General features: G+C 52.3%; 3 protein-coding genes across 7 annotated transcripts; 1 reads left to right on the top strand and 2 right to left on the bottom strand.

The window, feature by feature from the left end:
- Window positions 1-640: 640 nt before the first annotated feature.
- CHRD (chordin) lies at window positions 641-9782 on the bottom strand. 3 transcript variants are annotated; one of them, XM_037525219.2, is made up of 23 exons: window positions 9635-9782; window positions 9306-9409; window positions 8619-8748; window positions 8377-8505; window positions 8171-8270; window positions 7960-8047; window positions 7459-7600; window positions 7202-7342; window positions 7038-7120; window positions 6813-6960; window positions 6553-6659; window positions 6305-6424; window positions 5532-5688; window positions 4987-5207; window positions 4435-4548; window positions 3844-4110; window positions 3658-3751; window positions 3506-3562; window positions 3134-3237; window positions 2566-2668; window positions 1977-2131; window positions 1722-1821; window positions 641-1108 (listed from the first exon to the last, which is right to left on the bottom strand). In XM_037525219.2, exons 1-23 carry the CDS (start codon window positions 9780-9782, stop codon window positions 1053-1055), a joined length of 2868 nt encoding a protein of 955 aa, XP_037381116.1. In that variant the 3' UTR covers window positions 641-1052. The 3 variants fall into 3 exon arrangements, with proteins under 3 accessions (XP_037381116.1, XP_037381117.1, XP_037381119.1); XM_037525220.2 differs by lacking the exon at window positions 9635-9782 and having other exon boundaries at window positions 643-1105; window positions 9306-9374; XM_037525222.2 differs by lacking the exons at window positions 641-1108; window positions 2566-2668; window positions 9635-9782 and having other exon boundaries at window positions 1783-1821; window positions 9306-9374.
- Window positions 9783-11105: 1323 nt separating this feature from the next.
- On the top strand, window positions 11106-17796 carry THPO (thrombopoietin). The gene is made up of 7 exons (XM_054700415.1): window positions 11106-11490; window positions 11938-11983; window positions 13312-13492; window positions 13718-13845; window positions 14130-14216; window positions 16520-16687; window positions 16922-17796. The coding sequence occupies exons 3-7, from the start codon at window positions 13480-13482 to the stop codon at window positions 17582-17584; spliced, it is 1059 nt and encodes a 352-aa protein (XP_054556390.1). The 5' UTR covers window positions 11106-11490; window positions 11938-11983; window positions 13312-13479; the 3' UTR covers window positions 17585-17796.
- A 3584-nt stretch (window positions 17797-21380) lies between these two features.
- POLR2H (RNA polymerase II, I and III subunit H) lies at window positions 21381-25929 on the bottom strand. 3 transcript variants are annotated; one of them, XM_037525214.2, is made up of 5 exons: window positions 25702-25928; window positions 23465-23548; window positions 23290-23383; window positions 22656-22739; window positions 21381-21728 (listed from the first exon to the last, which is right to left on the bottom strand). In XM_037525214.2, the coding sequence occupies exons 1-5, from the start codon at window positions 25916-25918 to the stop codon at window positions 21611-21613; spliced, it is 597 nt and encodes a 198-aa protein (XP_037381111.1). In that variant the 5' UTR covers window positions 25919-25928; the 3' UTR covers window positions 21381-21610. The 3 variants fall into 3 exon arrangements, with proteins under 3 accessions (XP_037381111.1, XP_037381114.1, XP_037381112.1); XM_037525217.2 differs by having other exon boundaries at window positions 25693-25734; XM_037525215.2 differs by lacking the exon at window positions 23465-23548 and having other exon boundaries at window positions 25702-25929.
- Between the last annotated feature and the right edge of the window lie 903 nt (window positions 25930-26832).

The raw sequence follows: 26832 nt of genomic DNA, 5'->3' as shown, positions 1-26832 counted from the left end.
AGTGTATTTCAGTCAGTCTGCCTGTTCTGTTCCCCACTCTGTCTCTGGTGAATCCTCTCATCCCCCGCACCTCTGGCCTAAACCCACCTCTTGTATGCATAAATAAATAAATCTTTTTAAAAAATGTCCAGTTGCTGATGGCATTAATGGGAGAATGGGGCGAGGCATCGTAGTTTATTCTGTACCTCACTTTCTCTCAAGACAAGCTCAGTCAAGAACTGGACCAGGGCTGATTCCAATCCACTGTGATCCAGTTTGCCCCACTTAGCTTCCATGAAAGAGGAGTAACAGGAGAGTGTTTGCCTCACTTCAGACAAAGAAGGAAGAGATTAGGGAGACTTTTGTTTCTCTCTTTGGAACTTCAAATATGGGGTCAGTGAAAATGCCAGCTCGGTGGGCCAGTGGAAACTGAACTTGAGTCACAATCCTGCTTTGGGCTGCCTGAGCGCTGCGGCTCTAGTCCATCTTAAGGCAGTGCCAAGTCCCTCTGTGGAATCCAGGCATGCCAGTCAATTGCTGTTTAGCCTGACCCCTCCGAGGTCTCCTCTCTCTCCCCCCGGGAGTCAGACAGTGGCCCCTGGAGACAGAGTTCCTCTCTCTCCCCTCCTCCTCTCAGGCCCACTCAGATCCCTGGCCACAGAGACAACCTTTAGTCCAAAGACTGAAAAAAAATGTTTTAATAAATACAAAAATCTCCAATAATGACTCTGCTCAGCTCAGGGGCAGCAGGAGTGGAGTGGGGGAACCCTTGGTGCTGAGTGAAGATAAATTAAAAATCCCAACAAGCCAGTGACATTATGTACAAAAGGGAAGAGGTTGGGCTTCCAAGGCAGAGGCCAGAGGGTGACAGGGCAGGAGCTGGAGTGGACATGGCCTTGGTCTGCCCTGGCTGCCCCTCCCCCTTGTGGAGTTGTGGTTCCCAGAGGTAGTGTGGGAGAGAGAAGAGGAGACAAAGGCACTGGATTTCCCACAGGAAAACGCAGGTCCTCAGTGCCATTCCTTCCCCCGACCCAGATCCGATCCTCTTGGTCATGTGGCCTTCAGGCTGCTCCCTAGGAGCCTTCAGCTTCTTTCTCCAGCTCTGGAACTGTCCTGGTCTCTGGGACTGCTGGAGAGAGAAGGGCGTGGACTTTGGAGAAGGAAAGGGAAATGGGGTGGCATGGAGGGCGGAGCAGAATGACTTTGTTCTGGTCCCAGAAAGGTCAGAGTTTTCTTAGCAAGTCAGCACATACCAGCTGTGCAACCTCCGTTTAGTCGCCTAATTCTTCTGAGTTTCGGGAATCCATTTATAAAGAAAAGGAAATCGATAACAAGTGCAGAGCCTTCCTGGTGGCACGAGGGGTTAAGACGCAACCTATGAAGCTGTCCGCAGCCACTGCAGCACGAGTTCGATCTCTGGCCAGGGAGCAACCCATATGGCGCAGCAGACCTCTCCTGTCTCGCCCGCTGCTCCCCTCAGCAGTGTATTTCTGTCAGTCAGTTCTGTTCCCCGCTCTGCCTCTGGTGAATTCTCTCACCCCCCCAGACCTCTGGCCTGTACCCAAGTTCTTGTATGCATAAATAAATACATCTTTAAAAAAAATAACAAGTGCACCAAGCTGCTGCGGGGTTGGAATGGAATGGCCATTATGAAGCGGATGGCCTTGATCCGGGCACAATCAGATGCCCCTCCCCTCCCAGGCTCATCCCACAGTCCACAGGAGCTGGCCCTGCCCACTTACGCCGCCGGGGTGTACAGTGAGAGCAGCAGCGATTCTCCTTCCCTGGGGCGCAGGACAGAGGCAGAGAACAGTCATCCCGCTCACAGTGGGGCACCCCTGCCTGGTGCGGGACAGAGCAGATTCTGAGGATCCCCAGTGGTGCTGGGGCAAGAGGCCTTCAGCTACTTCAGGGAGCCTGCCCTCTCTGGGAAGGCCTTCCCACTCCAGACTCAACCCCTAATGACCACCGCACACAAATCCCCATTCCCCACTTACCCCACATCTGCAGGTGATACAGCTCATCTCCCCAAAGGGGGGCACAGAGGGGTGCCAGCTCTGGCTCTCTGGGAACCACTGACCCGCAAAACGGCAGCCCCTCGGCCCATCGGCCTGCATGGGATCCCCCAGCTGAGGTCTGGCCCCTGACCCCACTGTTGGAAGGGAAGGAAGGAGGGAGGGAAGGAGACCGCGGTCAGTAGAAGTGAGCTCTGTGAGAGCCACCAGGTTTTATTTGCCTTTGAATCTCCAGCACCTAGCAGCTTCTGGCAATTAGTAGGTAATAAATTTGGATTCGGATGGATGGATGGATGGATGGATGGATGGATGATGGATGGATGGATGATGGATGATGGATGGATGGATGGATGGATGGATGGATGGATGGATGGGGCAGGAATTGGAACCCAACAAAGCCCATAATACATGCACAGTCTTTCCATTTAGAGCCCTGGCCCCAGGCTAGGCACAAAGCAGTGCTCAATAAATGCTGAATTATCTGAGAAGTCCCTTCCATCCACCCTCACCCAGGACAAAGAAGTAAAGGACCTTATCTGCCCCAAGAGGCCTCAGTGCCCACCCCCCTCACCTGGACACTGTTTGCAGCAGTCAGTGGGGTTGGCGCGGACAGGCTGGGCACAGGCCAGCCGGGGACACTGTACCTTCTCACAGTGCACCTCTCCCGTGCCCCCCTGTAGGGATCCATTGAGTGAGGGGTGTCAGGAAGGAGGGGAGCACATAAGCCTCCTGCTTTCTCCCTCTTCTTTCCCATACCTCAAATGTAATAGATGCATGGCCTCTTGCTCAGAAGCCCTGGGCTGGTGCTTTATATACCCTAACTCAAATCCTCATTGTAACCCTGCCAGGTAGGTGCTATCATATCTGCTTATCACAGAGGAAAGTGAGACTCGGGAAGGTACAGAAAGTGCCCAAGGTTACAGGGCATGAGTTAGCTGGCAGGGCTAGAAATCATGCCCAAGTCAACCCCTGCCCTCTCCTACAGGAAGCCAACTGGCAAAGCCCAAAGGACTTTTCTCAAATTACTTTCATCTTTGAGTTCTCCTCACCAAGGATGGGTGTTCCTCTCCTGGAAGCCCCCTCCCCATCTCTGCAGACCCGGCTGGGTTATGGCACCAGAGAAGATTGGGCAGCCATACCTTGCAGGTGCAGACAGCACACTTAATTAAGCCAAATGGGGGCACGACGGGGTGCCACCGGGTACCCGCTGCCCGCCAGCTCCGGTCACCATCAAAATAGCAGCCTGGTGGGGGACAGTGCCCAGCTGCCATTAGTACTGAACTCACTAGCTGGGCCCACAACCAAGGCTTGAAGCTCAGGCCAACCCCACGCTAGTCAAACCCCAGGACCCATTCCTGGGCCAAAAACTCTAACAAAGCCTATCAGGTGCCACTTGAAACCTGTGCCCCCTCCCGACCCCCCCATACACACTCTCACCTTTCTGCCTCACTTCTGGAACCACCCAACACTCCCCTGCATTCCCCAACCCTGCACACACACTTCCAGCTCACCCTCTCCAGGATCCCTGCTCCTTGGCAGCCCCGGCAGGTCTCTGACATCATGTTTCTCTACAGAGTCAAAGGTAAAATGAAAGCAAAGGGTCATCCTCCTCCTTCCCTCCCTAGAGCCTCCTCTCCCACCAGCAGACACTCAGGGCACTCACCTGGGCACACAGGGCAGCATTGGTCAGGAACCTGCACAGGGCTTGGGCAGCTGGGCGGAGGGCACACCACAGGGTCACAAATCACTGTGCGTCTCTGCAGGGAGAGGTGAGAACGGTGTGGACTGGGATTCCCAGGCACCCTGGCCCAAACCCCAGCTCCCAGTGCACCCATCCAGGGCCTCCTACCTGGCAGGTGCAGAGGGAGCACAGTGGGTCATAGTTAGGTGCCCAATGAGCCCCATGGGGGCGCTGCTGTCCCTCGAAGAAACAGGTGTTGGGGTCTCGGGGCCTCCCAGGGCCGCTGGGTTTGGCGGGCACAGGGCTGTCCGGGCCTAATACAGCAGGCAGTGCGGGCAATGCGGCTGCCACCGCATCGCGAGCCCCTGGCACCCCCTCAGCCCCCGCTGCTGGCAGGCGTAGGCCGCCCACCTGGCATTGGTTGGCAATGTGCACCTGGGAAGAAAGGTGGGTGAGGGAGCATCCAGGCTCCCCCTTGAGTCTCCATCAGCGACCAGATAACCTGAGACACACACGTTGGGCTCCTGATCATCCCTGCACCCCAAGAGGATACTACTAGTAACAGCAATCATCCCACTGCCAGGGACAGAGGTGTTAGCTGCCAGCTCCATATTGAACTTTGTCTGACTACATCCTCCCAACCAGTCAGGGAGTTTGGTACTACCACCTCAGGAGTCAGAGAGAGCAAGGAACTAGAACAAGGGAACACAGTGCCACCAAACTCTGAACCATCCCCATTGGCCCACACTACCTGCCTACCTGCCCTCGCAGCTCCCCTTGGGGGCTCCCTTTGGTGGCGATCAGCAGAGAGGCAGTACCCTTTGCCAGGTGCCGTAGAAGCTCAGGTTCCAGGTCCTTCACCACACCCTGGGCCTGTGATTAGATAGGATGTGAGATGGGAACAAGGCAGCCTAAGACCGAGCCTACTCATTTCACAGAGGGGGAAACTAAGACCCAGGGAAGTTTAATGGCTCCCGGGTCACGAAGCCATTAGCAATGGTGGGGAGCCCAGAAGCCAGGTCTATGTGACCACAAGTCCATGGCAACCCACCCCACTTCATTCCACCTACCCCTCAATAGTCCGGGACATTACATGCTATCCAAGGGGTCCCACCAAAGGAGGATTCAAGAAAGAGAATGGATAACAAAAGGCTGAGTGAGATTCACACCCAGGTCTGTCTGAGTCCTGAGTCCAAGCCAGTTCTGCCACACCAGGCTGCCTGCTCCCAGCTTCCCTCTCCACAGACCCACAGAGCCCTTCATGCTAAAAAACAGATATTTTCCAAGCCGCACCCCACATTGCGTCCTCACCTCTGAGCCATAGAATCCCTTCAGTAGCCGCCGGGGTCCTGGCATCCCAGGAGGCCCAAGGAGGTGGGCAGTGACGGTGCCCTGTTCTGAGCCACCAAGCCCAGCCAGCAGCACTTCATAGTGCAGGTGACAGTGAGTGTCCAAGGAGAGCCAGGCATGACCTGCTGCCTGGCTCTGCACAGGGGGTAACACCAGGGCTCCTGCCAGGGGCACAGGTAGCACTGGGTCCAACAGAGAAGAGGTGACAGATGAGATGATGGCTTGGAGCAGCTGCTCAATCCCAGAATTCCCCATCTCCCCCAACAAGGAGTCTATGAGCTGGCAGGCAATGTCCCGAGGCCTAGGAGCAGCGAGTTTCAGACCCCTGCCCCATGACAACACTTCTCCCAGCAGGGTTACCGGCTACATCCCCAACGTCTCCAGATGCCAACCTGGAACCCGGGCACAGACAAAGACATGCCAGGATCTGGCTCTCTGGCACCATCCCTCACATGCTTGAGTGACAGGTTAGAGGACACGAAGGGCAGGCACCCTGAGGCACTCACTATCATGGCGGGCATTGTGCCCACTGTAGGGCAGGGCGGCCACATGCCCTCGCAGCTCGCCGTCTGGTAAGTCCTTGGTGCCCACGTTGAGAAACAGCTCATTCTGCAGCAGCATATGAGCCCCTCGGGCACCCAGCCCAGGGCAGACACCCACAGCCTGGGGGGCAGAGAAGGGTAAGCTTTAACTGTACCCCACCAGATCCCTGCTGCACCCCTCCTCAGCTTTCACACAAGTCCAAGACTCTGAAGCCTTTCCACATTTCACACACCCCCACCACGCATTCACACTTCTACACACAGGTAACACTGGATAAGAACCTTGCAGGCCCACGTTCAAGTCCCTTCTGTCACTGCCTACCTATGTAACAGCCTGGAGGAGTTACTTAATCTCTCTGATCCTTCACTTCCTCATCTATAAAATGGGTACTCTGAGGGCCAAAAATAATATAAGTAAGCAACCAGAGAAGGCACAATGAGTAGCTCGGTGCTGTCACATGCTATCACCTGTAACATGGTCCAATTACATGACCTGCCACACTGGTGTCTAAATCCTGCCATCCAACATGCACTTACTGAGAACAGGGCTCACAGCTGATTTTCTTTGCACTCCAGACCCTAGCCTAAACCTCACTAAATATGTGTCCAGTGAATCAACACGTCAATAAGAACACCCCTGAGCAAATGCATGATCACTGTTCTTCCCACCTGGCTTCCCACAGCCCCCACCTTGTAGTTCTGGGGTCCTGGGGTTCATGTCTACCTGAAGCACTCACCATGCGTCCTCCAGGCTGGAGTCCAGCCATGTGGCACAGGACAGAACGCTGGTTCCTTCTCTGAGGCTTCGTCTCCAGTGTTATGGCCACCACCTCACTGCCTGTACCTACCACTTGCACCTGGTGGGCAGGGTTGGAGGACAAATTGGAATGGCAGGGATGGCCTGAAGCTTGAACCACTGAAGGTCGACTCCCGCCCTGTCCAGCTGCCCTGCTGCCCCCCCAGCTCCTGCAGCCCTGACTCTTACCTGGTAGATCAGGGAGCCATTTCCTAGCAGTATAAGGCTGGCTGAGCCGGCTGCACCCGTCTGAACTGGGTTCAGGGCCTCGGCCCCACAAAGGACACTTTGCAGGACTGCAGTGGGGCAAGACAGATAGTGGCAGGTTAGCCTTATGGTTGTTCATCTCCTCAGTCCCCAGGATCCTTCCCATTCATACCCTGGCCCCTCCCTGTGCTTGTCTGGCCTCTCAGTTGTGTGCCCAGTTGCCAGGCCCCACCCAGACTCACCATCACAGCTCTGTCTGGCAGCAATGTGTCCACTGATACGTGGCCCTGGCCCACCTGCCCTCTCCAGGGCCATCTGCAGCTCCCCCAGCACCAACCAGTTCATCTCCTGGGCTGTCAGATTGGGCAGCACCTCAGCAAAGCCCTGCTCCTGGGGACAGAGCAGGGTACGGTGGGCAGCAGCGAGAGACTAGAGATGGTAACAGCAAGAGCCAGATCCTCACTCACCTGAGCTGAGGCATTGGCCTGGAGCTCTCGCAACACCTGCCCTTGGTGCAGAATCTGGAGCCGCAAGGGAACCTGGGCTGGCCCTGCAATGGTCACACGTGTGGACACTCTGAGAGCTAGATGTTCTCCCAACTCTCTCACAGGCTCTTGCCTCATCCACTTACCCCCATTCCTAGATTCCAGCAGCCCACGGAAGAGTAGCAAAAAATGCAAGGAGTCCTCTGTGTCACTGAGAGTGAGAAGGGTGATGCCACCTATACCCTGCTGGGGGGAGCCTTCTAGGGTCAAGATGGCACTGAAGGTCTCTGGAGGGAGGGAAGATCATAAGAGTTCATCATAAAGTCCTCTCCTCCGCCCACTCTTTTCCTAGGGATAAAGAAGACTCAGAATTTCACATCCAGGGGCCCTTTGCTCCCCTCACCTGCAGCCAGGGCCCGGTGCCGGAGGAGAGGCCCCCAGACCTCCCCCGAAGGGTGAGAGGGTGTCACGAGTGCCACATACAGCTGTTCTGCCCTAAGGAGCCGCAGAGACAACCGAGGCACTGCCCGCCACACCCCACAGACCTGGAGCAGAGAGACAAGAAGGCCCTACTCAGACAGTAAGCGGGACAGGCCCTGAGAAGCCCAGCTCTGGTGAGGAAGGAATATGGGAAGGAGCCCCCAGGCCCTCCTCGAAAGCTAAAGAAGGGGCCCTGAAACCAGATGCCTGGGGCCAAATCCTGGCTCCACCACTTACTAGCTGTGGGACCTTGAGCAAATCACAGCTGCTACTGAGCCTCAGTTCCCTCATCTGTAAAATGGCCATGATAATGTCAATGCCTTCCTCCCACTGCACTGCTGTGAGGACCAATGGAGGCAGTGCGGAGCACACTGTCAGCACTGTGCCCAGACTGGATAAGCACTCATAAATGTCATCGTCTCACCAGGCCATCCTGGGTGGGGGCAGCAGGGTGTTCAAACAGGATGCTGCCACTGGAGTCTGAGAAGCGGATCCGAGCGGGACGGTCCAGCCTGGGAATAAGAGGTCCAGTGAAGCCGAACTCTGAGCCTGGGCTAGAACAGCTCCTCCAACCTCTCCCAATTCTCCCTCCCCCGCCCCCATCTGACCCCTGGTTTCTCCTTCCCCTTTCTCACTGCCGGTAGGAGATGGAGAAACGGAGGCTGGAGCGCAGTAGCGACACTCTGGCCCGAGCCACGGCCTGCGACCTCGGCCCAGTCAGCAGCGCCACGAAGTCTGGGAGGGGAGGAAGAGTCCCTAGTAGCATCGTGTGCAGCAGCCGCCCAGTCCCAACTACAATCCCAACCCTTCCTTCCTCACCCCACCCCTGACCCCAGCCTACCGGTATGGCCCTCTCCACGCACACGATCCTCAGCTCCTGGCTCCCCACGGTCGCTGTAGCTGCGGTGCTCAGGATCCCGGGGATACTCGAAGGCCAGGCCTGTCGGCTGCCTCTCTGAACCGCTGGGCTCTGCGCAGGGAGGATGGGGACAAAGGCTTCAGTTGGGCACTGGGAGGACTAGTCGGCCCTCCACCTGCCCTATCAGCATGGCTCAGGACCAAGGATGCAGGAGCAAGCCTTACCCTGGGGACAGGTCTGGCAGCAGTGTCCAGGCAGCTGGCGCGGCTGCGCACAGGTCAGGGTTGGGCACTCAGGTTTGATGTTCTTGCAGCTGACCCTGCCTGGGCCCCTGGCTCGGCGACCCCACTGAGGCTACTCAAGAAGACCAGAAAACAGAGGGAGGGGAAGAAGTCAATGGGGGGGGGGACCCACTGGGTGGGGGGGGCACCACAATGGATGGGAGGGGACCCAAGGGCACGGGAACAAGGGCACGGGACCCAAGGGCACGGGACCCAATGGATGGGGGGGTACCACAATGGATAGGGGAGGACCCAAGGGCACGGGAGCAAGAATCACGAGACCAAGACAGAGTCAGACAGTTCTGCTACTTGCAAGCTGCATGACCCCAGCCAAGTTATTTAGCCACTCTGGGCTTCAGGTTCCCTATCTGGAAGAGGGGGGCTAACAATCTAGCAAGTTCTAACAGGAGTTCAGTGAGAAACAGAAGAAATGGAATTGGCATAGAGCCTGGCACACAGTAGGTGCTCAATTATAGCCAACACCTGAGACTTGAAGGGGGCGCCAGAAAAATACCCCAAATATCTGCAGACGCTTCCTTCTCCTCGCAGCTGGGAGCCACGCTTCGGTCTCACGATCCCAGCGCGCCCCAGCCCGCGGGGGTCGGGGCCAGGGCGGCGGGGTCCACTCACCGCCTCGCAAGCGCAGAGCACGCAGCGCATCACCCCGAAGGGCTCCCCCAGGTCCGGGTGCCACGTCTCGTCCAAGGCATAGACCTTCCCGCCGAAGGAGCAGCCTGCGGGGACGGGCTTGGCTGACGGCCGCTGTCCTGCTCCGCCGGGTGCCCGCCCAGGGCGCCGCCGGCCGGGCCTGGGGTTCCCGGGCACCCGCGCCGGCGGCCCCCGCCCACCCCCCGGGCGGCCCGCGAGCCCAGCCACCTGCGCCCGGCGCCCCCTCCGGCCGGCGCGGACTCCGCCCGCGTCGGGCTCCCCGCGGCGCCGGCCCCAGCGCGCCCACCTACCTGCCGCTCCCCGAACGGGCAGCGGCTCCTTCTCGGGCCGGATGGGCAGCGCGGGGGGCTCGGGGCCGGCGCCGCGGGCCGGCCGGGAGCCGAGCAGCAGCAGCCCGAGGAGCAGCCGCGGGGCCGGCGGGGCCGGGCGGCTCGGCATGACGCGGACGGGACAGCTGGGGAGGCGGGCGCGCGGCGGGAGGCGGGCGCCGCCGGGAGCGGGCCGGCGGGAGGCGGGCCGGGCCGGGGCGGCGCGGCGGGCGGGGGCCGGGGCCGGGGCCGGGGCAGTGCGGCGAGGGGCTCGCCGGGCGGCCGCGGAGTCGGCGCCGGGCCGGGCCGGGCCGGGCCGGGCGGGGCGGCAGGGGCGGCCGGGGGAGCGCGAGCCGGCGGGCGCTGACCCGGGCCGTGCGCGGCTCTCGTGCCCCGGGCGCCGGCTCGGGCCCGTTTTATGCCCTGCGCCCGGCGCCCCGGCCGGGGGCCTCCTCCTCAGCAAACGGGGCGGCGGCGGCCGCTCGGCTAGGGGCCGGGCTGAGCCCGGGGGGTCCGGCCCAGCCGCCGCGGCCCGGATCGCTCGTGGGGGAGGGGAGGGAGGGGCAGGGGGGAAGGGAGGGGCCCGGCGGGGAAGGGGGGTCTAGGGGGAGGGGAGGGACCAGGGGGCGCGAAGCAGGGAGGAGAGGCTGGTCTGCAGCCCCCCGCTGCTGGCCGCCCCTGGGCGGCTGGACCCGGAGGTGCGTGGACGCCCCGGGACTGGAGCCCCAGGCCAGGGAGGGGCAGAGGCTGGGCCTTCCTGCCGGAAGGGTGAAGACTTGTCCTTAAGGATGACAACGTTCGGGGAAGGCCTGTCAACCCATCTCCCCTGACTCTGGGCCCGCGGCACCTCTCAAACTCCACACCACCCACTCTCACTGCCCAGCAGAGTCCCCACCTCTTCTTTAGAGGTCTGGCCTCACTCTCCTGTTCCCCCAAGGAGAGAGACCTAGCCAGCAACAGGCGGTGTCCCATTTCTGTTTGGTGACATGTTTCCCTCCCTGCTGTTACCTGTCTCCAGGCCCAGCCAACCATCACTGTGTCCAGTCTGACATGCCTTCTTGTGCTCTCCTCCACCCAGGGGACCCTCAGCCTCTCCACCCCCAACCTCCTTTGTCTTAGCTTCCCGGTCATGACTGCCTCCCTGTCCCCTCCCACCCCCACAGGCCCACCAGCCTCCCAACCACCCCAGCACCCTCCTTCCTAATCTTGGGAGGCATCTCGTCTGGCTGAACTGGAGAATTCCGGGATCTAGGCCATACTCCTAAGCAGACAGCCCCATCCTTGGGAGGAGGAGCAGGAGAGAGCCTGAGGAAGAACTGGGGGGAGGAGGGGTTTGATGGGAGCAAGGTCAGGCCAGGAGGCCCCTGAGGACAGAGACTGTGGGGAGACTGGGGTTGAGGGGAAAGCAAAAGAACTAGAGCCAAGCAGGGCCAAAGGAAGAGGGGGGCCGGGAGGTATTTGCGGGGGAGGTTCAGCAGCTGTCTTTCCTAAGAGAGGGACACATGGGCCTGGTTATTCCTCTTGTCACATGTAATGGTGGGATACAGAAGAAGGAGAAAGAATGGGCACGCAGAGGAGGGCACAGGCACAGAGATAAGTGGGCCTAGCTGTCTGGGCCAGTGGACCCCAGCAGAGGAGCACCTGAGCTCAGCACACACACCCTTCACCTCACAGTTCTCTTAAACTGTCCAAACCCTTTCCCCATAACGCTGAGCCCTGACAGTGTCATTCTTTAAGACAGGTAATAACCACTTGGAAAGGGGACTAAGACCGGACCCTCTAGGGAGCTATAGGCAAGAAAAGCAGGAAAGCAAGAGTCCTGCTGGATTTCAGCGCAGGTGTGCTATCTAGGGAAAAGAAATTTGGACAATCGGGAACTGGAAAACCTACCAATCTAAAACTAGACTCTGTGCCTCTTCTCCTGGGACAAAAATGTCCTGCCAGATTCCTCCTGGAAACAAACCTCGGCTCCCCTCCCATCTCCTACCCCCAAGCAGGTCCCAGATTTCCCATCTCCTAGGAAAAGACGGATCCTTCTATTCAAAACTTCCCTGTGGTGTATGGGGGTGGTGGAGCTGGGCTTTGCTAGTGGACCATGGTCCAGACAGGGGCTCCAGGTCCAGCGAGGGTGGGAGGAGAAGGCGTCACTTCCGGGGGCCCTCGCCAGTGTCTGGTGGCTCCCTGCTCTCTGATTGGGCAGAAGTGGCCTGGGCAGGCTTGTGACCCCACTGCGTGGAGGGGCTATGCCCCAACGCCACATGTCTTCCTACCCATCCGCTCCCCAGAGTGCCGCCTGCTCTGCACCTAGGTCCTGGAACCCTTCTCTGCCTGGTGAGTGGCCAGCAGTCTTTGGAGTTAAGCGAGGGTAGGAAGGACAGCAAAGAGGAATTGGGCTCTCAGCTGGGGGAGGGGCAGGCAAACTGGAACCTACAGGCACTGACCTTTGTCGAGAAGAGTGTAGCCTTCCCAGAATGGGAGGAGCAGGACAGAGCAGGGGTAGGGGGTGGGGTGCTGGGTTCTGTGGGACTGATCAGATTTGGTGGAATACAGCACAGTCCGGGCTGACCCTAAAGAAAAGGGCCATTAACCCAGGGAGAGAATAAGAAAAGAGGTGCATTTAGGGCTTGGGGAACACAGCACCAAGATGGACACAGCCCCAGTCCCCATTTTACCCAGTCATTCCTCGGTTATCGGTTATGGTAAAGTTCTGAATCCTGGGGCGGTGGGAAGAAGCTGGGTCAGGCAAACCAGAGCCCAAGGAGAGGGTAATGGGAGGAGGGCCCGAGCATGTTGACAGACCTACAGGAAATCCCAATATTGAATCAGGTGCAGGCTTCTTTGCACAACTTGTGAAAGAAGGAGGAAACCATGTGGGGGGCCCTGGGAAGGAACCGGAAGGGCCTGCAGAGGGGGCAGGGGAAAGGGTGCATGCAGGCTACGGGACAGACATGGTGGGTGTCTAAGGTGCGCTCAGCCTTGTAAAATGGTCATCACCTGACTCAGCAGGTGTTCATCCTGGCCAACTTGCCTCAGAAAGGAAGTGTCAGTACTACTAGCCCATCTCTTTGCTTTGGATAATCAGGTATTTCAGAACTTGGAATGCAAAAGAAAACTCCAAGAGGCTTTATTGGTGGGGAGGAAGGTTGGGGTGTTGGGGTGTAAAAAAGAAATGGAAGGTTAGCTTCTCTGACACCACCTTCTCTTAACCTTTTAATCATCGACCTCTTACTAGTCCAGTTTCATTTTTGCCCAAATCCCCACCTCAACCCCATTCCCTAGGCTACCCCTTAATAATACATTATACATGTTTGCTCATCCTGGTCCTGTATCCTGTTTTCTACTCTCTTCCCCGGGCTTGTGTCATAATACTTCCATTCTTTGTTCCCATCCCAAATGTTCTCCACCCAAACAAGCAAGGTTGTTCAAACTCTGAGGACAGTCAAGACGTGTGTGCACATATCCTGTCCTGCTGCTCCCAACAGAGGGCAGGAAGACCCCTGTCATTCGACAAGGAACTCTGACAGAGAAGAGAGTTCAATAGTCAGAGCTTTAGTAGTTCTAGGCTGGTCAGCATCTCAAGCCCTCCCAGCATCTTTTCCCCCAGGCAGAATCTTTTTCTTAAAACTTGATTAAATGTTCCTCATTCTTGTCATTTTCAGGATAGATTCCAGACCCTCCTCAGGATAGATTCCAGACACTTGGCCCACCTGTGCCCCACCCTACTCTGCCCAGAGGTATAAGAGCCCAAGCCGCCTCCATGGCCCCAGGAAGGATTCAGGGGAGAGGCCCCATTCAGGGAGCCACTCCAGACAGACAGCCGAGCCAGAATGGAGCTGACTGGTAAGACACTTGAGGGACCCAGGGACAAATCATAACTGGTAAAGGGGAAAGGAAAGAGATATGCTTCTGGGGAGGGCTGGGGAAACCCAATCTCCCAGGAATAAGGTGTCTGAGGGCAGATTCCTAGATTTCAGGTCTGGGTCCTAAACAGGGTTTCCTGGACCCCCACCCAACAATGATTTCTTCCTTATCCACCCCTTTCGACTTCACCTCTCCTCATCTAAGAATTGCTCCTCGTGGTTATGCTTCTCCTAACTGCAAGACTAACTCTGTCCAGCCCGGCTCCTCCCGTCTGTGACCCCCGACTCCTAAATAAAATGCTTCGTGACTCCCATGCTCTTCATGGCAGACTGGTGAGAATCCCCAAGCACTCTCCCCTCTCTCCATTTAACTGGTAAGATACCCTCACTCCCATTACTTCCTCGCTCACTGATGCGATCACTATTCTTCCAATAAATAGTGACTTTAGTAAGACCACTACTTCCTGATTACTGCTCCTTGACAAAGATGATGATTTGCAGTCAAGTCCTCTTTTCGAAGCTCTGGTCTGAATATACTACTTATGGAATCTATTCTGGCCGTTGGGCCACCAGACCTCTCTATTTCAGCTCCCTCCACCCCCCAATATTTTCAACAGAGCCAGTGCCCCGATGTTAACCCCTTGTCTACACCTGTCCTGCTGCCTGCTGTGGACTTTAGCTTGGGAGAATGGAAAACCCAGACGGTAAGAAAGCCATCCCTTCCCTGGATTTCCTTAAGTCCTGTGTTCTTCTGTATCCTAATGCTTCCTATGGATTCTTCAAAGTTCTGAATTCCCCAAAAAAATCACACCTTCAACTAGGCCACCCTAACACAATCTATATTCTACTATGATGATTTATCCTCTGGACAAGATGGTAGTTTGTCATGCCAGTATGTTAAATAGATTAAAAGCTGAATACCATGAAAAGCTGAATAGAAGTCTCTTGTAGCCATTCCTTTGAACTATGCCCATTTAGACTTCTTAGATTAGTGAAGTAACACTGATCTGTTATCCACAGATGACACAAAGCTGGGAAGCAGAGCTAAAATAACAAAAGACAGATTAAGATTCAAATTGCTGAAACACTAGATCAAAAGAAAGATGAAATTTAACAGAGAGACATAACAAATTCTACATGTGTAAAGTGATTAAGTCCTATTCTAGCTTCAGGTCATGATGTCCCTACTTCCCTCAAACTTCTAGCCCTAAAAGTTACTGAGAAGAAGATCTGGAAGGGTTAAGTTGACCCCAACCTTACCATGTAATATTATTGATGTAGGATGGTAGGAAAAAAGTTCTTGTTTTGTTTTGTTTTGGAGCAGCTATTTTAAAAACTAGTGATTGAGTGATTTTTTTTTAAAGATTTATTTGTTTATACATACAAGAACTGGGGTACAGGCCAGAGGTGCAGGGGGGTGAGAGAATTTGCCAGAGACAGAGTAGGAAACAGAAAAGGCGGAATGACTGAAATACGCTGCTGAAGGGGGCAGTGTGCGAGACAGGAGAGGTCTGCTGCACCATGTGGGTCAGTTCCCTGGCCAGCGATCAAACTCATGTTGCAGTGACTGCAAATAGCCTCATAGTGCTGCGACTTAACCCCTTGCACCACCAGGGAGGTCCTGATTCAGTGATTTTAGGTGGCTTCAGATGTTTGGGATCCACATTGTGGAATATTCCTATATATTCCTTGATTCTGAGTGACTGCACTTAAAAGTACTGGGCTGAGTACTAGACATCCTTCTGTAAACTTGCTATGTTATTCAGAGGGACTGTGTTAAATTAGCATATATCTAGATGGAGGAGGCAGCCCAGTGAGAGGTTAGAAAACATGTTATATGAAGAATGGTTAAAAAAAAAGGGGGGGAGCCTCCCTGGTAGCGCAGAAGTTAAAGTCTGAGCGCTATCAAGCTATCAATAGTTCCATCTGATCCTGGCCAGGGAGCTAGCCCACATGGTGCAGCAGGCCTCTCCTGACTTGCCCGATGCTCCCCTTAGCAGTGTATTTCAGTGGATCTTCCTATGCTGCTCCCTACTCTGTCTCTGGTGAATCCTCTCCCCTGCACATCTGGCCTACACCCCTTTTTCTTTTCTTTTTTTTTTTTTAAAAGAAGCGCCTGTCTGATTAGCTGGGAGAGAAGTTAGGCTTGTGCTTAGCAAGTACTTTAGTTTGCAACTCGAAAGCACTCCTTGGAAGGTTAAGTCTTTTACCCTCTAGATCCCCTTTCTTCTCTCAGATCTTCCAGGGGGATGGCACACAGAAGGAAGGGCAGTTCCAGGGCATCCCTTGTTGATCCAGCTGTCATTTATCAGAAGGCATCTTCCCTTTGTCTTTATGATCTTTATGATGTTCTCACTTCTATATAAAGTTTATTTGAAAGATTTATTTATTTTGCATACAAAAACTGGGGTACAGGCCAGAGGTGTGGGGGGTGAGAGGATTCACCAGAGACAGAGTGGGGAACAGAACAGGCAGAACGACTGAAATACACTGCTGAGGGGAGCAGCAGGCAAGTCAGGAGAGGTCTGCTGCGCCATGTGGGTATTTCCCTGGCCGGGGATCGAACTTGTGCTGCAGTGGCTGTGGACAGCTTCATAGGTTGCATCTTAACCCCTTGCACCACCAGGGAGGCCCATCTCTTCATTAAGTTTTTAAAAATAAATGATCCTAAGGTTATGTAGTGGAAAGAGATTTACAGCACAATAACCAAGAGGTAAAAGCTTTAATACAGTAGATGCCAGCACAGTGTAAGACAAAAAGAAAGAACTTTTCTGATTGAAATGCAGTGTAAGATCAGGCCGGGTTACTGGACACTTGAGTTGTTCAAGCAGAAGCTGATGACCAATTGTTGGGAGACTGTGAAGGAATTCCTGTGCAGGGTGGGACCTTGGTCCTGTCCAATTCCCAGCTCCTATGATTCATTCTGCTGGCTACTCCTAGAGGCTCCCCACCCGCTATGAGCATGCCCTTTGAAGTAGTCCACTTCTTTCTTCCATTTCTTTCCCAGGAGCAGACCAAGGCACAGGATGTCCTAGGAGCAGCAGCCCTTCTGCTGGAGGGAGTAATGGCAGCACGGGAACAAGTGGGGCCCACTTGCCTCTCATCCCTCCTGGGACAGCTTTCTGGACAGGTCCGCCTCCTCCTTGGTGCCCTGCAAGGTCTCATTGGAACCCAGGTAAATCCCCAGTCAAGGGAACTATAGAAATTGTCCGTTTCTGGCTCAGTCCCTTAGAAGAGCAGAGGGAAGAAAGGGAAATTCTAGGAATCTTGAGGGTGGAAGATCTGACTTACCACGAAGTGCTGCCTCTCAGCCATAAAACCTGGGTATTGGTACCCTACCTTTCCCATGCAATCAAGAGAGGCATAGATGGCCCAGGGCTCTAGCCTCAGGCCCATCCTCTGCCCTTAGCTTCCTCCACAGGGCAGGACCACAGCTCACAAGGATCCCAGTGCCCTCTTCCTGAGCTTCCAACAACTGCTGCGAGGAAAAGTGCGTTTCCTGCTGCTTGTAGTAGGACCCACTCTCTGTGCCAAGCGGACCCTACCCACCACAGATGTCCCAAGCGGTACCTCTCTGTTCCTCACATCGAACAAGCTCCCAAACAGGACTTCTGGATTGCTGGAGACAAATTCCAGTGTCTTAGCCAGAACTACTGGCCCTGGGTTTCTGAAGAGGCTGCAGGGATTCAGAGCCAGGATTCCTGGTCTACTGAACCAAACCTTCAGGTCTCTAGACCAAATCTCTGGACACCTGAACAGGACACACGGACCCTTGAATGGAACTCATGGACTCTTTCCTGGACCATCTCCCAGGGCCCTAGGACTCGTGAACATTCCTCGAGGAACTTTGGACACAGGCTCCCCAACACCTAACTTCCAGCCTGGATATTATTCTTCTCCAACCCATCCTCCTACTGGACTATATACACTTTTCTCTCCTTCACCCACCTTGCCCACCCCCATGGGCCAGCTCCAACCACTTCATGACCCCTCTGCTACTGTGCCCAACACTGCCAGTCCTCTTCTAACTACAGCCCACCCTCACGTCCAGAATCTGTCTCAGGAAGAGTGAGGTATTCGTGTACTGCCGATATCCACATTGTCTCCCATGTATAATTCCCTTATGTGGAGCCCTGAGAAGCAACTGCAGCTATACCAGGTTTCCTGCTTTCACCTGAACCCCAAGTCCTGGCAAGGAGGGATACCCAGGACAGAAAAAGGGATCATTTTTCACTATATATTATAAAACTTCAGAAGCTATTTTTTTAAACTATCAATAATATTCACCAGAGCAGCTAGTTATCTTTGGTCTATTCTCGGCATAAATATACAACTTACTAACTTTCTACATGCTCTTTTTCATAAAATAACCCTGCAGAGGCCTACACCGGCCTGGTCTCTGAATAGAGATAGAGACTAACCTTGTATCAGAGAGGAGTTTGGTTTTTTGTTCAGAAGTTAAGGTTGTCTTTTTACTATCATTTTCTTTTTATTTTTTTAAATTTTTTTAAACTATTCTTTCATTTATTTATTTATTTATACAAGCACTGGGCACAGTCAGAAGCACAGGAGGGTGAGAGAATTCACCAGAGACAGAGTGGGGAATCAGAACAGGCAGACTGACAAAATACACTGCTGAGGGGAGGAGCAGCGGGCGGCAGGAGAGGTCTGCGCTCCATGTGGGACCCTCGCTGGAGGCAGGGGATTGAACCAGAGCTGTAAGAGGCTGCAGGCAGCTTCGCAGCCCAGCGCTCAACCGCTGCATCACCAGGGAGACCCTTTTTTACTATCATTTTCAATGGGACTTTGATCTCCTTTTTTCAGGAGCTCCTTACTCCTAAGAAATTTGTTTTTTTTTTTTTGAAGATTTATTTATGCATACAAGAACTGGGGTATAAGCCAGAGATGTGGGGGGGTGAGAAATTTCACCAGAGAGAGTGGGGAGCAGAACAGGTAGATCAACTGAAACACACTGCTGAGGGGAACAGCGGCCGAGGCAGGAGAGATCTGCTGTGCCATGTGGGTTGCTCCCTGGCCTGCTGGGGATCAAACTCTTGCTGCAGTGGCTGGCAATAGCTTGATAGCGCTGTCTTTAACCCCTGCACCACCAGGGAGGCCCCACTCTTCAGAAGTTAATGAGAAGTTGTCTTTCAGGAACGCTGTCCCTACACAGTAGTCAAACCTGAACTTATACATATAATGAGAGAACCCAAAGAAATATAATCCAAAGAAAGCAAGGGAAAAATTTTCTTCTGGGGGGAGTGGGTGGGGGGGTGAATAGTTTCCACCTACACACACTCTCCACCCCTACCACCCCTTAAAAAAAAAAAAAAAAAGAAAGCTAACAGGAAGCCTAAGAGAGCCTCACACCCCAGATAAAGCTGTGCAGACAGTTCAGTCAAGACAAGTCTTGGATGTGACAGCTGAGCAAATAGCAGGGGCTTCTGCAGCTCAGCAGGAAGCTTCACCAAGCATGGGTTCCTGCCTCCCCCCTGTGGAGGTCAGGGGGAAGTGCAGGAAGTGGCAAGAGTCCCCTAGGGCTCACTCAGCAGGAGAGACAAGCACAAGTCAAGTACTAGGTTGAAGGCTCATTTCCCAGTTCCCAGAAGTAAAGGTATTCAATAGTACCCAAAAAGTGACCCCATATAACCACCATAAATTCTGCTGGAGGACGTGTAGAAAAGAAGACAGGCTTATGGAGCTTTGCAAGTAAATACCCTCTTGGTGCTTAAGGAAGATGTTTTTATTGCCCAAAACAAAAATTCCCTTGCAAAGGTCAGTGCTACCTCTGAAGGCCCCAGTAGGAAAACTAAGGAAGCTTCTCTTTCTCCATCCCCCACCCCAAAAAGGAGAGAAAAGGCCACCATGTAGGCAGAAGAGCCAGGAGTTTCCAGTGGTTTCACAGTCTGTAAGCAGGAAAGCAACACCCTAGGCTGACATTAGTCTACAGCCTGTATTCTCCCCAGTGGGGTACAATGTCCAATACATCATTCAGGATTCTACTTTTCAGGGAGAAGTTCCAAGTCCCTAGGAAGTAAATATATCAACAGTGAAAGTTCTAAGTAGAAAGTCAAATTTCCTGGTGGGGGTCCCAATTCAGACATCTCCAGGTGTCCTCTCTCCCACCACGAACAGAACAGTTGCCATGGAGAAGGAACCACCAAGTGCACAATGCTCAAAAGGGTTATTCAAATCTTGGATGGTGTCAATTTCTGCAAGGGAGAAAACCAGTTCATCCACACTACAAATTCCAGCATGTAGTCAAAGGAATGGTAAGTGGAAATTACTGAAACACTGAAGGTTAAATCTAATGATCAAATGAAACTTTATGGGACACAAAAGAGCGTTCATGACAAGATATGCCAAAGGGACCGGTTTTTAGCACAGATGAAAGTCAAGGATGACAAAACTGTAAGATGTAGCCAGCAAGTTCCAGACAGCCAAAATTGGCATTTGACTTTCTCCACGGCAACTGTGAACAATTCCTGAGCTTTTTCAGTGTGCACTAATCTGCACCTGTTGAAGAACTAACCCATTCCCAAATCACTGTCTGATTCTACTTCTTCCCTATATCCTAAAAACACAAAACTGTTAGAACCAGAACACTCTATCTTTAACCAACTATAGGCCAGTTCTCTTTCTTCTGTCACTCCAAATCAGCTAGGCCAGTCTGAAGGCTACACCACAAACTATCCCTGGTAATTAATATAACCTAAATGCATCTTTCTCCAACCCTTACCTGTCCTCTGCCCCACCCCCCAAACTTGACTCTATAACATCCTAACCCCCCACTGTACCTCCTATTTGCCTTTCCCTCCCCCCACCCCTCTTCACTGTAAGGCAAAAGAAACACCTTTTCCTCGCCCCTGCAGAGGCTCTCCATTTTCAACCCATTTCCCTAAATACCATTTCTAACACCTCATGTAAAGACCTGAAAATGATGGGGAAGGAAATACCCCAGGCAGCCCAGCAGGAGGCCCAACTCCCAAGGCAAAACCAGATCAAAGAGACAACTGCTTAGCACACAGTCACAATCTTTCTGGATCATTACCTTGAATTTCCCAGGGGAAACTAGAGTCCCATATAACTCCTCAGAGACCTCAAAGTTCAGGGCTAAAGAGCCAGCTCCAATACTGGAGCTCTTGTAAGCATTACTATTCCCTCAACTGTGTTCTTCCTCCATTTTTAAGCTAGTGACTGCAGTCAGGCTGCTGCATTGTCCTGGGCACTGCCACTGGACTGCCAAACTCATTGATATTGCTGCCCTGTCCACTTCACTGGTCTCTGCAGCAGTTCCCTGTTCAGTGTCACTGGTAATAACCACCACTTACCCTCCCCTCTAGATCACCACTAGAATGTAGAATCGAGAGCTAGCTCCTCCACCTGCTCCCATAACCACCCAAACACTCTTCCAGTTCTCCTCATAGTCATATCTCATGCCTATGTCTAAAAGCCTCCACCCAAAGCTTTCATAAAAATGATGAACATTTCCAGGCTATGCAAGTGACTCATTCAACTCAGCGTGATTTGACTTCCTGAGAGAATGAAAGTATTGGAAGGACATGAGCAGGGCTCCTTGCCAATTCAAAATTCTATGCCAGATGGGTGGTATCTTCCGGGCCTAGGGTGCCCTCAGGAGCCAACATTTTTCTCTCCCGGACAGAAAATCATTGGAGGATAAGTGTTGGGAATAGTCAGCCAGGAGAATGAGATAATACTGAATTCAGATACCAAAAGGCAAAGATAGAGCCTACACTGACATGTCTATCACCTAGCTGTGGGTCAGAAATATAATACACTGTAGGTAAATTGGAAAAAAAAAAAAAACCTTTAAATTAAAAAAATATTAAAGGAGAAGAAGAGTCTGAAAAAGTAGAGTTTAATTTAAAAAAAAAATCATATACACAAAACAACTTCTGATTCCTTTTAAGGCCTCCACAGGTCTATGTCTTTCACAGGCAAGTTAGTTCCCCACGGAGTGCAGGTGACCTCAAGATGTACCTACAGTGAACAGATGAACAACAGCAAATACTGCTCAGGCTTGTGTGACTGTCCAAGGCCTGAGAGACTAAGTAGCAAGGTTGGCTTCCTGGGTGGTTCAGAAGGCCAGTTTCTTCATCAGCAGATAAACTCTGGAATCTACTTCAAATCCGTGCAGGTTGTTGGCATCACCCTGCAGCCTCATGAGCAGGCCCCCATAGGACACATAGGCAGATCTGAAACAGAAGGCCCAATCCCATGAGTCTAAGCTTTGGGGTGCAGCAGCTGCCACTCAGCAGCTCTCCACCTTGCCATAATAAAGAGGCACCCTTCTGGCATTTTGTCATTAGGAACCAAAATTCTGACCAAGACAAATGCATAGATATGTGTTAGGCAGTGTTCTTTATATCAGCAAAAGTGGAAAATACAACATGCCCAGCATAAGGGAAATGGTCAAATGAATGCAGATTCCATGTACGGGAATGTCATGCAGCTATTAACGTGCTTAGGAAAAGCTCTAAACTAACATGCAGAAACATGTTTTACATAACATTAGGCAAACAGAAGAAAACATAACAAACATGATCTCAAAGGAAAAAGCACACAAGAAAAAGCCTAGAATATTCAAAAATGTTTATGTAAAAGTTTCCTCTGGATATGAAATTATAGGTGAATTTTTTCCTTCTTCACATCTCTATTTTTCAAATTTCTCACAAAGGGCACATACTGTTTTAATAAGATTTTAAAGAAAAGGAAAAAATAGTTGAGCAGGGAAACCAAAGAACCAGGGATTAGGTTGCAGAGGAGCAAAAAATACACACACAAATAAACAAAACCAAAAAGCCTAGCAGTTTAATCACTTAATGCTGCATTTGGTTCATGGGGGAGCAATCTTCCTTTGCACTTTCCACAGCGAGATTACCAGTTTCTCATTTGGACCACTGGCCTCCAAGGTCCCGGCAAAGGGAGTAGACTATATTTCAGATTGAAACTATTCCTAGAACAGTTTCTCTCTGGGTTACTCCTAGATGTGACATGCTTGGGGAGAGGAACTTAACATGGGAAGCATGAGTACAGACGAAATTTTCAGAGCCTGGCCCAAATTCTCAGAATAGGGAAATAAGAAGGGAAGGAAAGGGTTCTCACAAAACAATGGAACTTACAGACGTGTTGCCGCTTCAGTAGAAGTTTCGTCTCCCTCAATCCTGTACACTTTCCCATACATTACATACTCAAACTGATCAGCCCTATGGAACAACAGTGGCAAAGTTATTCTTAAAAGCAGTTAATAATAAAAGGCCCTTTTTAAAAAAATGGTAACTGCTATAATGTTGGTAACTATATGCCTACATATTAAAAGACACTTTCCAAATTTGGTATCATTTAGTCCTCAAGCAACTCTGTGAGCTAGGAGTAGATAATCATCTCTGTTTTATTGGTGAGGAAAATGAGGCCAAAAGAGGTTAACATTATTCAACAAATAAGTGGTAAGCCTAAGATTTGAATTCTCTGGGCTCCAAAGCCTTTCCATCACACCAAATCCCTCCTAAGACATAAGGCTCACAGCCTAGATCACTCAGTGGTCATTTCCTCAGCCATCAAAAACTGCAGCTCCCAGGCATGCAATCACTGCACTGGACAAAGACATGGCTGTTTGAATTCTTAAGTGCAGATATTTCCTTAAGTTACTCAGAGTATGCTGATAGCTCATTTATTCTACTAATTAATTTTCTTTCTATACCACTTATCTACTTAGTCCTCAGATGTACTTCAAGTATCACTTCCGTGTTCCTTTACCTGGAGGGCCTGTCATCTGTGGGGTTGTATTCACCATCATCCAGGGTACCATCTTCATACAAGGTACTGGCTATGACCAGCCGGAACTTGTCACCTGAAAATAACAGCAATATCTGAGGGTAAAGAACAGCTGAAATGAAAAAAGTATCCTGCTGTTTCTGTGTTCAATACTTACCCAAGTCTACAGGGTATATCTGAATGTTCACATCTAAAATGAGGTCCATCTTGAAAGACTCACTTTCACAATGCAGTCGAGACACTGGAGGAATCAAAGTGGCAGAGCTGATCACCAGGCCCAACAGAGACCCTACAAACCCCACCTTAGAGGATTATATGCAATAAAACACACAATTTAACCCAGTCTGCATCCACTGGCCTCTCATCTGCTCTCAAATAAGTTCAGGTTCAATCAGAACTAGATATGCATGAAGGAAAAGGAAGAAAAACTATGGCAAGCAAAAAGAATCCCCAGAAAAGAATCAAAGGTCTCTGATAGCAAATAATAAAAGATCCAAGGACTGGGCCTCCCCTGGTGGTGCAGCGGTTGAGCACTGGGCTGCCGGGCAGCCTCTGCAGCGGCGGTTCATTCCCCTGCCGCAGGCAAGGGTCCCACCAAAAAAAAAAAAAAAATCCAAGGACTACCTAGGTAATTAAGAAACAAACTAAGGAGATTAAAAATATGCTCCAAATAATGAGAGAAAATATTTACACATTACATGACCAACCAGTATTTCCTATCCAAGATATAGTTTTTAAATTTATATAATTTATCAAAAAAGTTAATAAATGGGCAGCATATCCAGAAGCACAAAAGACACATGGAAATATGTTCATCATTGCTTTTAATAAAGGAAATGCACATCAAAACCACAATAAGAATGGCACATATTTAAAATACCCCCAGCAAGTGTGGGAGAGAATGTGAAGAGGAACACTATTACACTGAAGGCTGGATAATGTATACCGCTGTAGTCATTTAGAAAAGTAATGTGGATTTCCCTTAAAAAAAAAAACCCTAAAAATGTAAATCTTATATGACCCAGCAATCCCACTGAAAGACATGAAACCATCAACACAAAAAATTATGTTTAACAATATTTATTGCAGCACTATTTACATACTAGTTAGGACATGGAAACAACATAAGTGCTCACTAATAGAGGATTAAGAAGATTTGGTATATATACCAGTCAGTCATAAGGAAAGATAAAATGTTGCCACCTACCACAAAAGGGAAGGAGCTGGCGGGAATTTTTGCATAGTAAAACAAGTAAGACCTTATTAAACATTTACATAACTAATTACTGGACAGAGCAAAATATTTATAAAAACTAGCAAACACTAATAAATGAAGTGAAGTTTCTGAGGTTAAGAGGAAGTGGGGCAGGAAAAGAGCCAAAGGAGTATAAAGGATGGTTGGGGGGAGAGGAAGAAATATGTGAACTGCAGGAAAATATTGTTAAAAGTGTGACTTTGGGCAACTTATTCATTTCATCCAAAGACTTCATCTTTCTGTGCCAGGAACTGTGCAGAGGGGATTATCGGGACATTTAAGAATTGGTGTTTAACTGGAAGAAACTGAAATCAGCCTCCAGGCAAAGGAGAAACAACTGATCAATGACAGAATAAAAAGATATATACAAACTAGTTGACCCTTAGGAAGGACTTAACAAAAGTCAAATATTTGGAGGGCAATACAAGAATATAGTCTGTGGGGGCCTCCCTGGTGGCGCAAGGAGTTAAGACACAACCTACGAAGCTATCGCATCCTCTGCAGCGCGAGTTCGATCCCGACTGGCCAGGGAGCAACCCACATGGCGCAGCAGACCTCTCCTGACTTGCCCACTGCTCCCCTCAGCAGTGTACTTCAGTCAGTCTGCCTGTTCTGCTCCCCACTCTGTCTCTGGTGGGTCCTCTCACCCTCCACACCTCTGGCCTGTACCCCAGTTCTTGTGTGCATAAATAAATCAATCTCCTTTAAAAAAAATAATAAATATATAGAGAGAGAGGCTGTGAAGTAGTATTACTCGCTTTGCAATCCTGGGTTAAGTTACCTAACCTCTCGGTGCAAAATGAGTAAGACACTATCTACCTCGTGGAGACTCTGGGAGGAATAAACATATACTATGTGAGTGCACAGTGCAGCGTCCGCACAGGGTGGGTAACGGAAAGATGCCAGGAGCTTACCAGAACCATGACAACAGGCCACCCAGGCCCCGGGCACAGCTCATGTGAAGTCAGAGAAAGCCCGCAGCCTCAGTTTTCTTCGCTATCAAATGCCCAGGAGGGCGGTCCCTACATCAGGGACGGTAGGGAAGGCCACGTGAGCTGGGTGGACTGGGGGCCCAGGGGCGTGTCCCGAAGGAGAAGGTTAGCCTCGTCCCCCAAGCCGCCCCTACATACCTTACTTACCTCGGTCAAACTTCTTGCCCTCCGGGTCAATGTCTTTCACATCAAAAATATCCTCAAACAGGATGCCCGCCATGGTGAGAGGGCAAGCGGGTAGCAGAAAGGCCGAGCGCGCGACCACAACTCGGGGTACGCGCACCCGCCCGCGTGGAGAAAGGGAGACGGGAAGGTAAAACACACGGCGCCTGCAGCGCGGCGGCGAAGGTACAGGATCACGCATGCGCACAGACAGGCAGCACGGCCATTTCCGCCGCCCAGCTCTCGGGGCTCCTTGACTTCCGCCCCGAAAGGCCGCTTCCGCGAGGCGTCGCCGTGGGGGCGGGCCTCGGGCCAGCTCACTCCGCCCTGGGGCGGGGACACGACAGATTCCCACCTCCGGCCGAGATGGCGCGGTTTCTCACTGCAGACTCCACTGCGCCCTCTTCAGAGTCCAGGTCCCCGAGACTGGAAAGCTGGGGAGCCTACCCCAGCCAGAGACCTTGATCCTTGGCCCAGAGAAGCCCGGCCCTAGCCCTACCCAGCAGGTCCGCATGCCCGCCGAGGGCACAGTCCGTGCCGAGGGCGGGCGGAGCAGAACCCCGCCCCCAGCGCAATAGCCCGGCAGGGCGCAGTGCCCAGCTCCTCAACTGGCACCAAGGTCCCCCAGGCCGGCCCGGGCCAGCTCGGCCCTGCTGATGACACCCGAGCCAGATCCGTCCAGTTTGGGAATTTGCCATGATGTCACTATGGGGAAGAGGGAAGCCTGCACTGTCCCTTCCCCTGGTACTGCACCCTCCCCACCACTGCCCTCCTGCAACGGCCCGCTCTCCAGCTCCACACCACCCTTGCAGTCTGGCGTTAACCTCATCATGCTGCCCCTGGCATCTTCCTCTGGACACTGATCTCTGTGCCCCTTCATCCTGGCACTATCCTCTCCCATGGATACCAGCTGTTCCCTCCCATTGCCCTTCTCGGGTGCTGACTATTCTCGAGCTGCCCCCTTCCTGGGCACTGCCCCCTCCCCTGGGCACTGCCTCTGCCTCCCACATGTCCCTTCATCCTGGTACTGCCTCCACCCACGCACAGCCTGTTTCCCGGGCACTGCCTCTCCCCACACACTATCTCAGACACTGCCCGTCCACCCCGTGTCACCCC

The sequence above is a fragment of the Talpa occidentalis genome, unplaced genomic scaffold (genome assembly GCF_014898055.3).
Source record: "Talpa occidentalis isolate TD23 unplaced genomic scaffold, MPIMG_talOcc4v2.1 talOcc4.4, whole genome shotgun sequence".
Lineage (NCBI taxonomy): Eukaryota > Metazoa > Chordata > Mammalia > Eulipotyphla > Talpidae > Talpa > Talpa occidentalis.
Note: the sequence above shows the minus strand (reverse complement) of the source record. Positions and strands in the feature narration are given on the sequence as shown.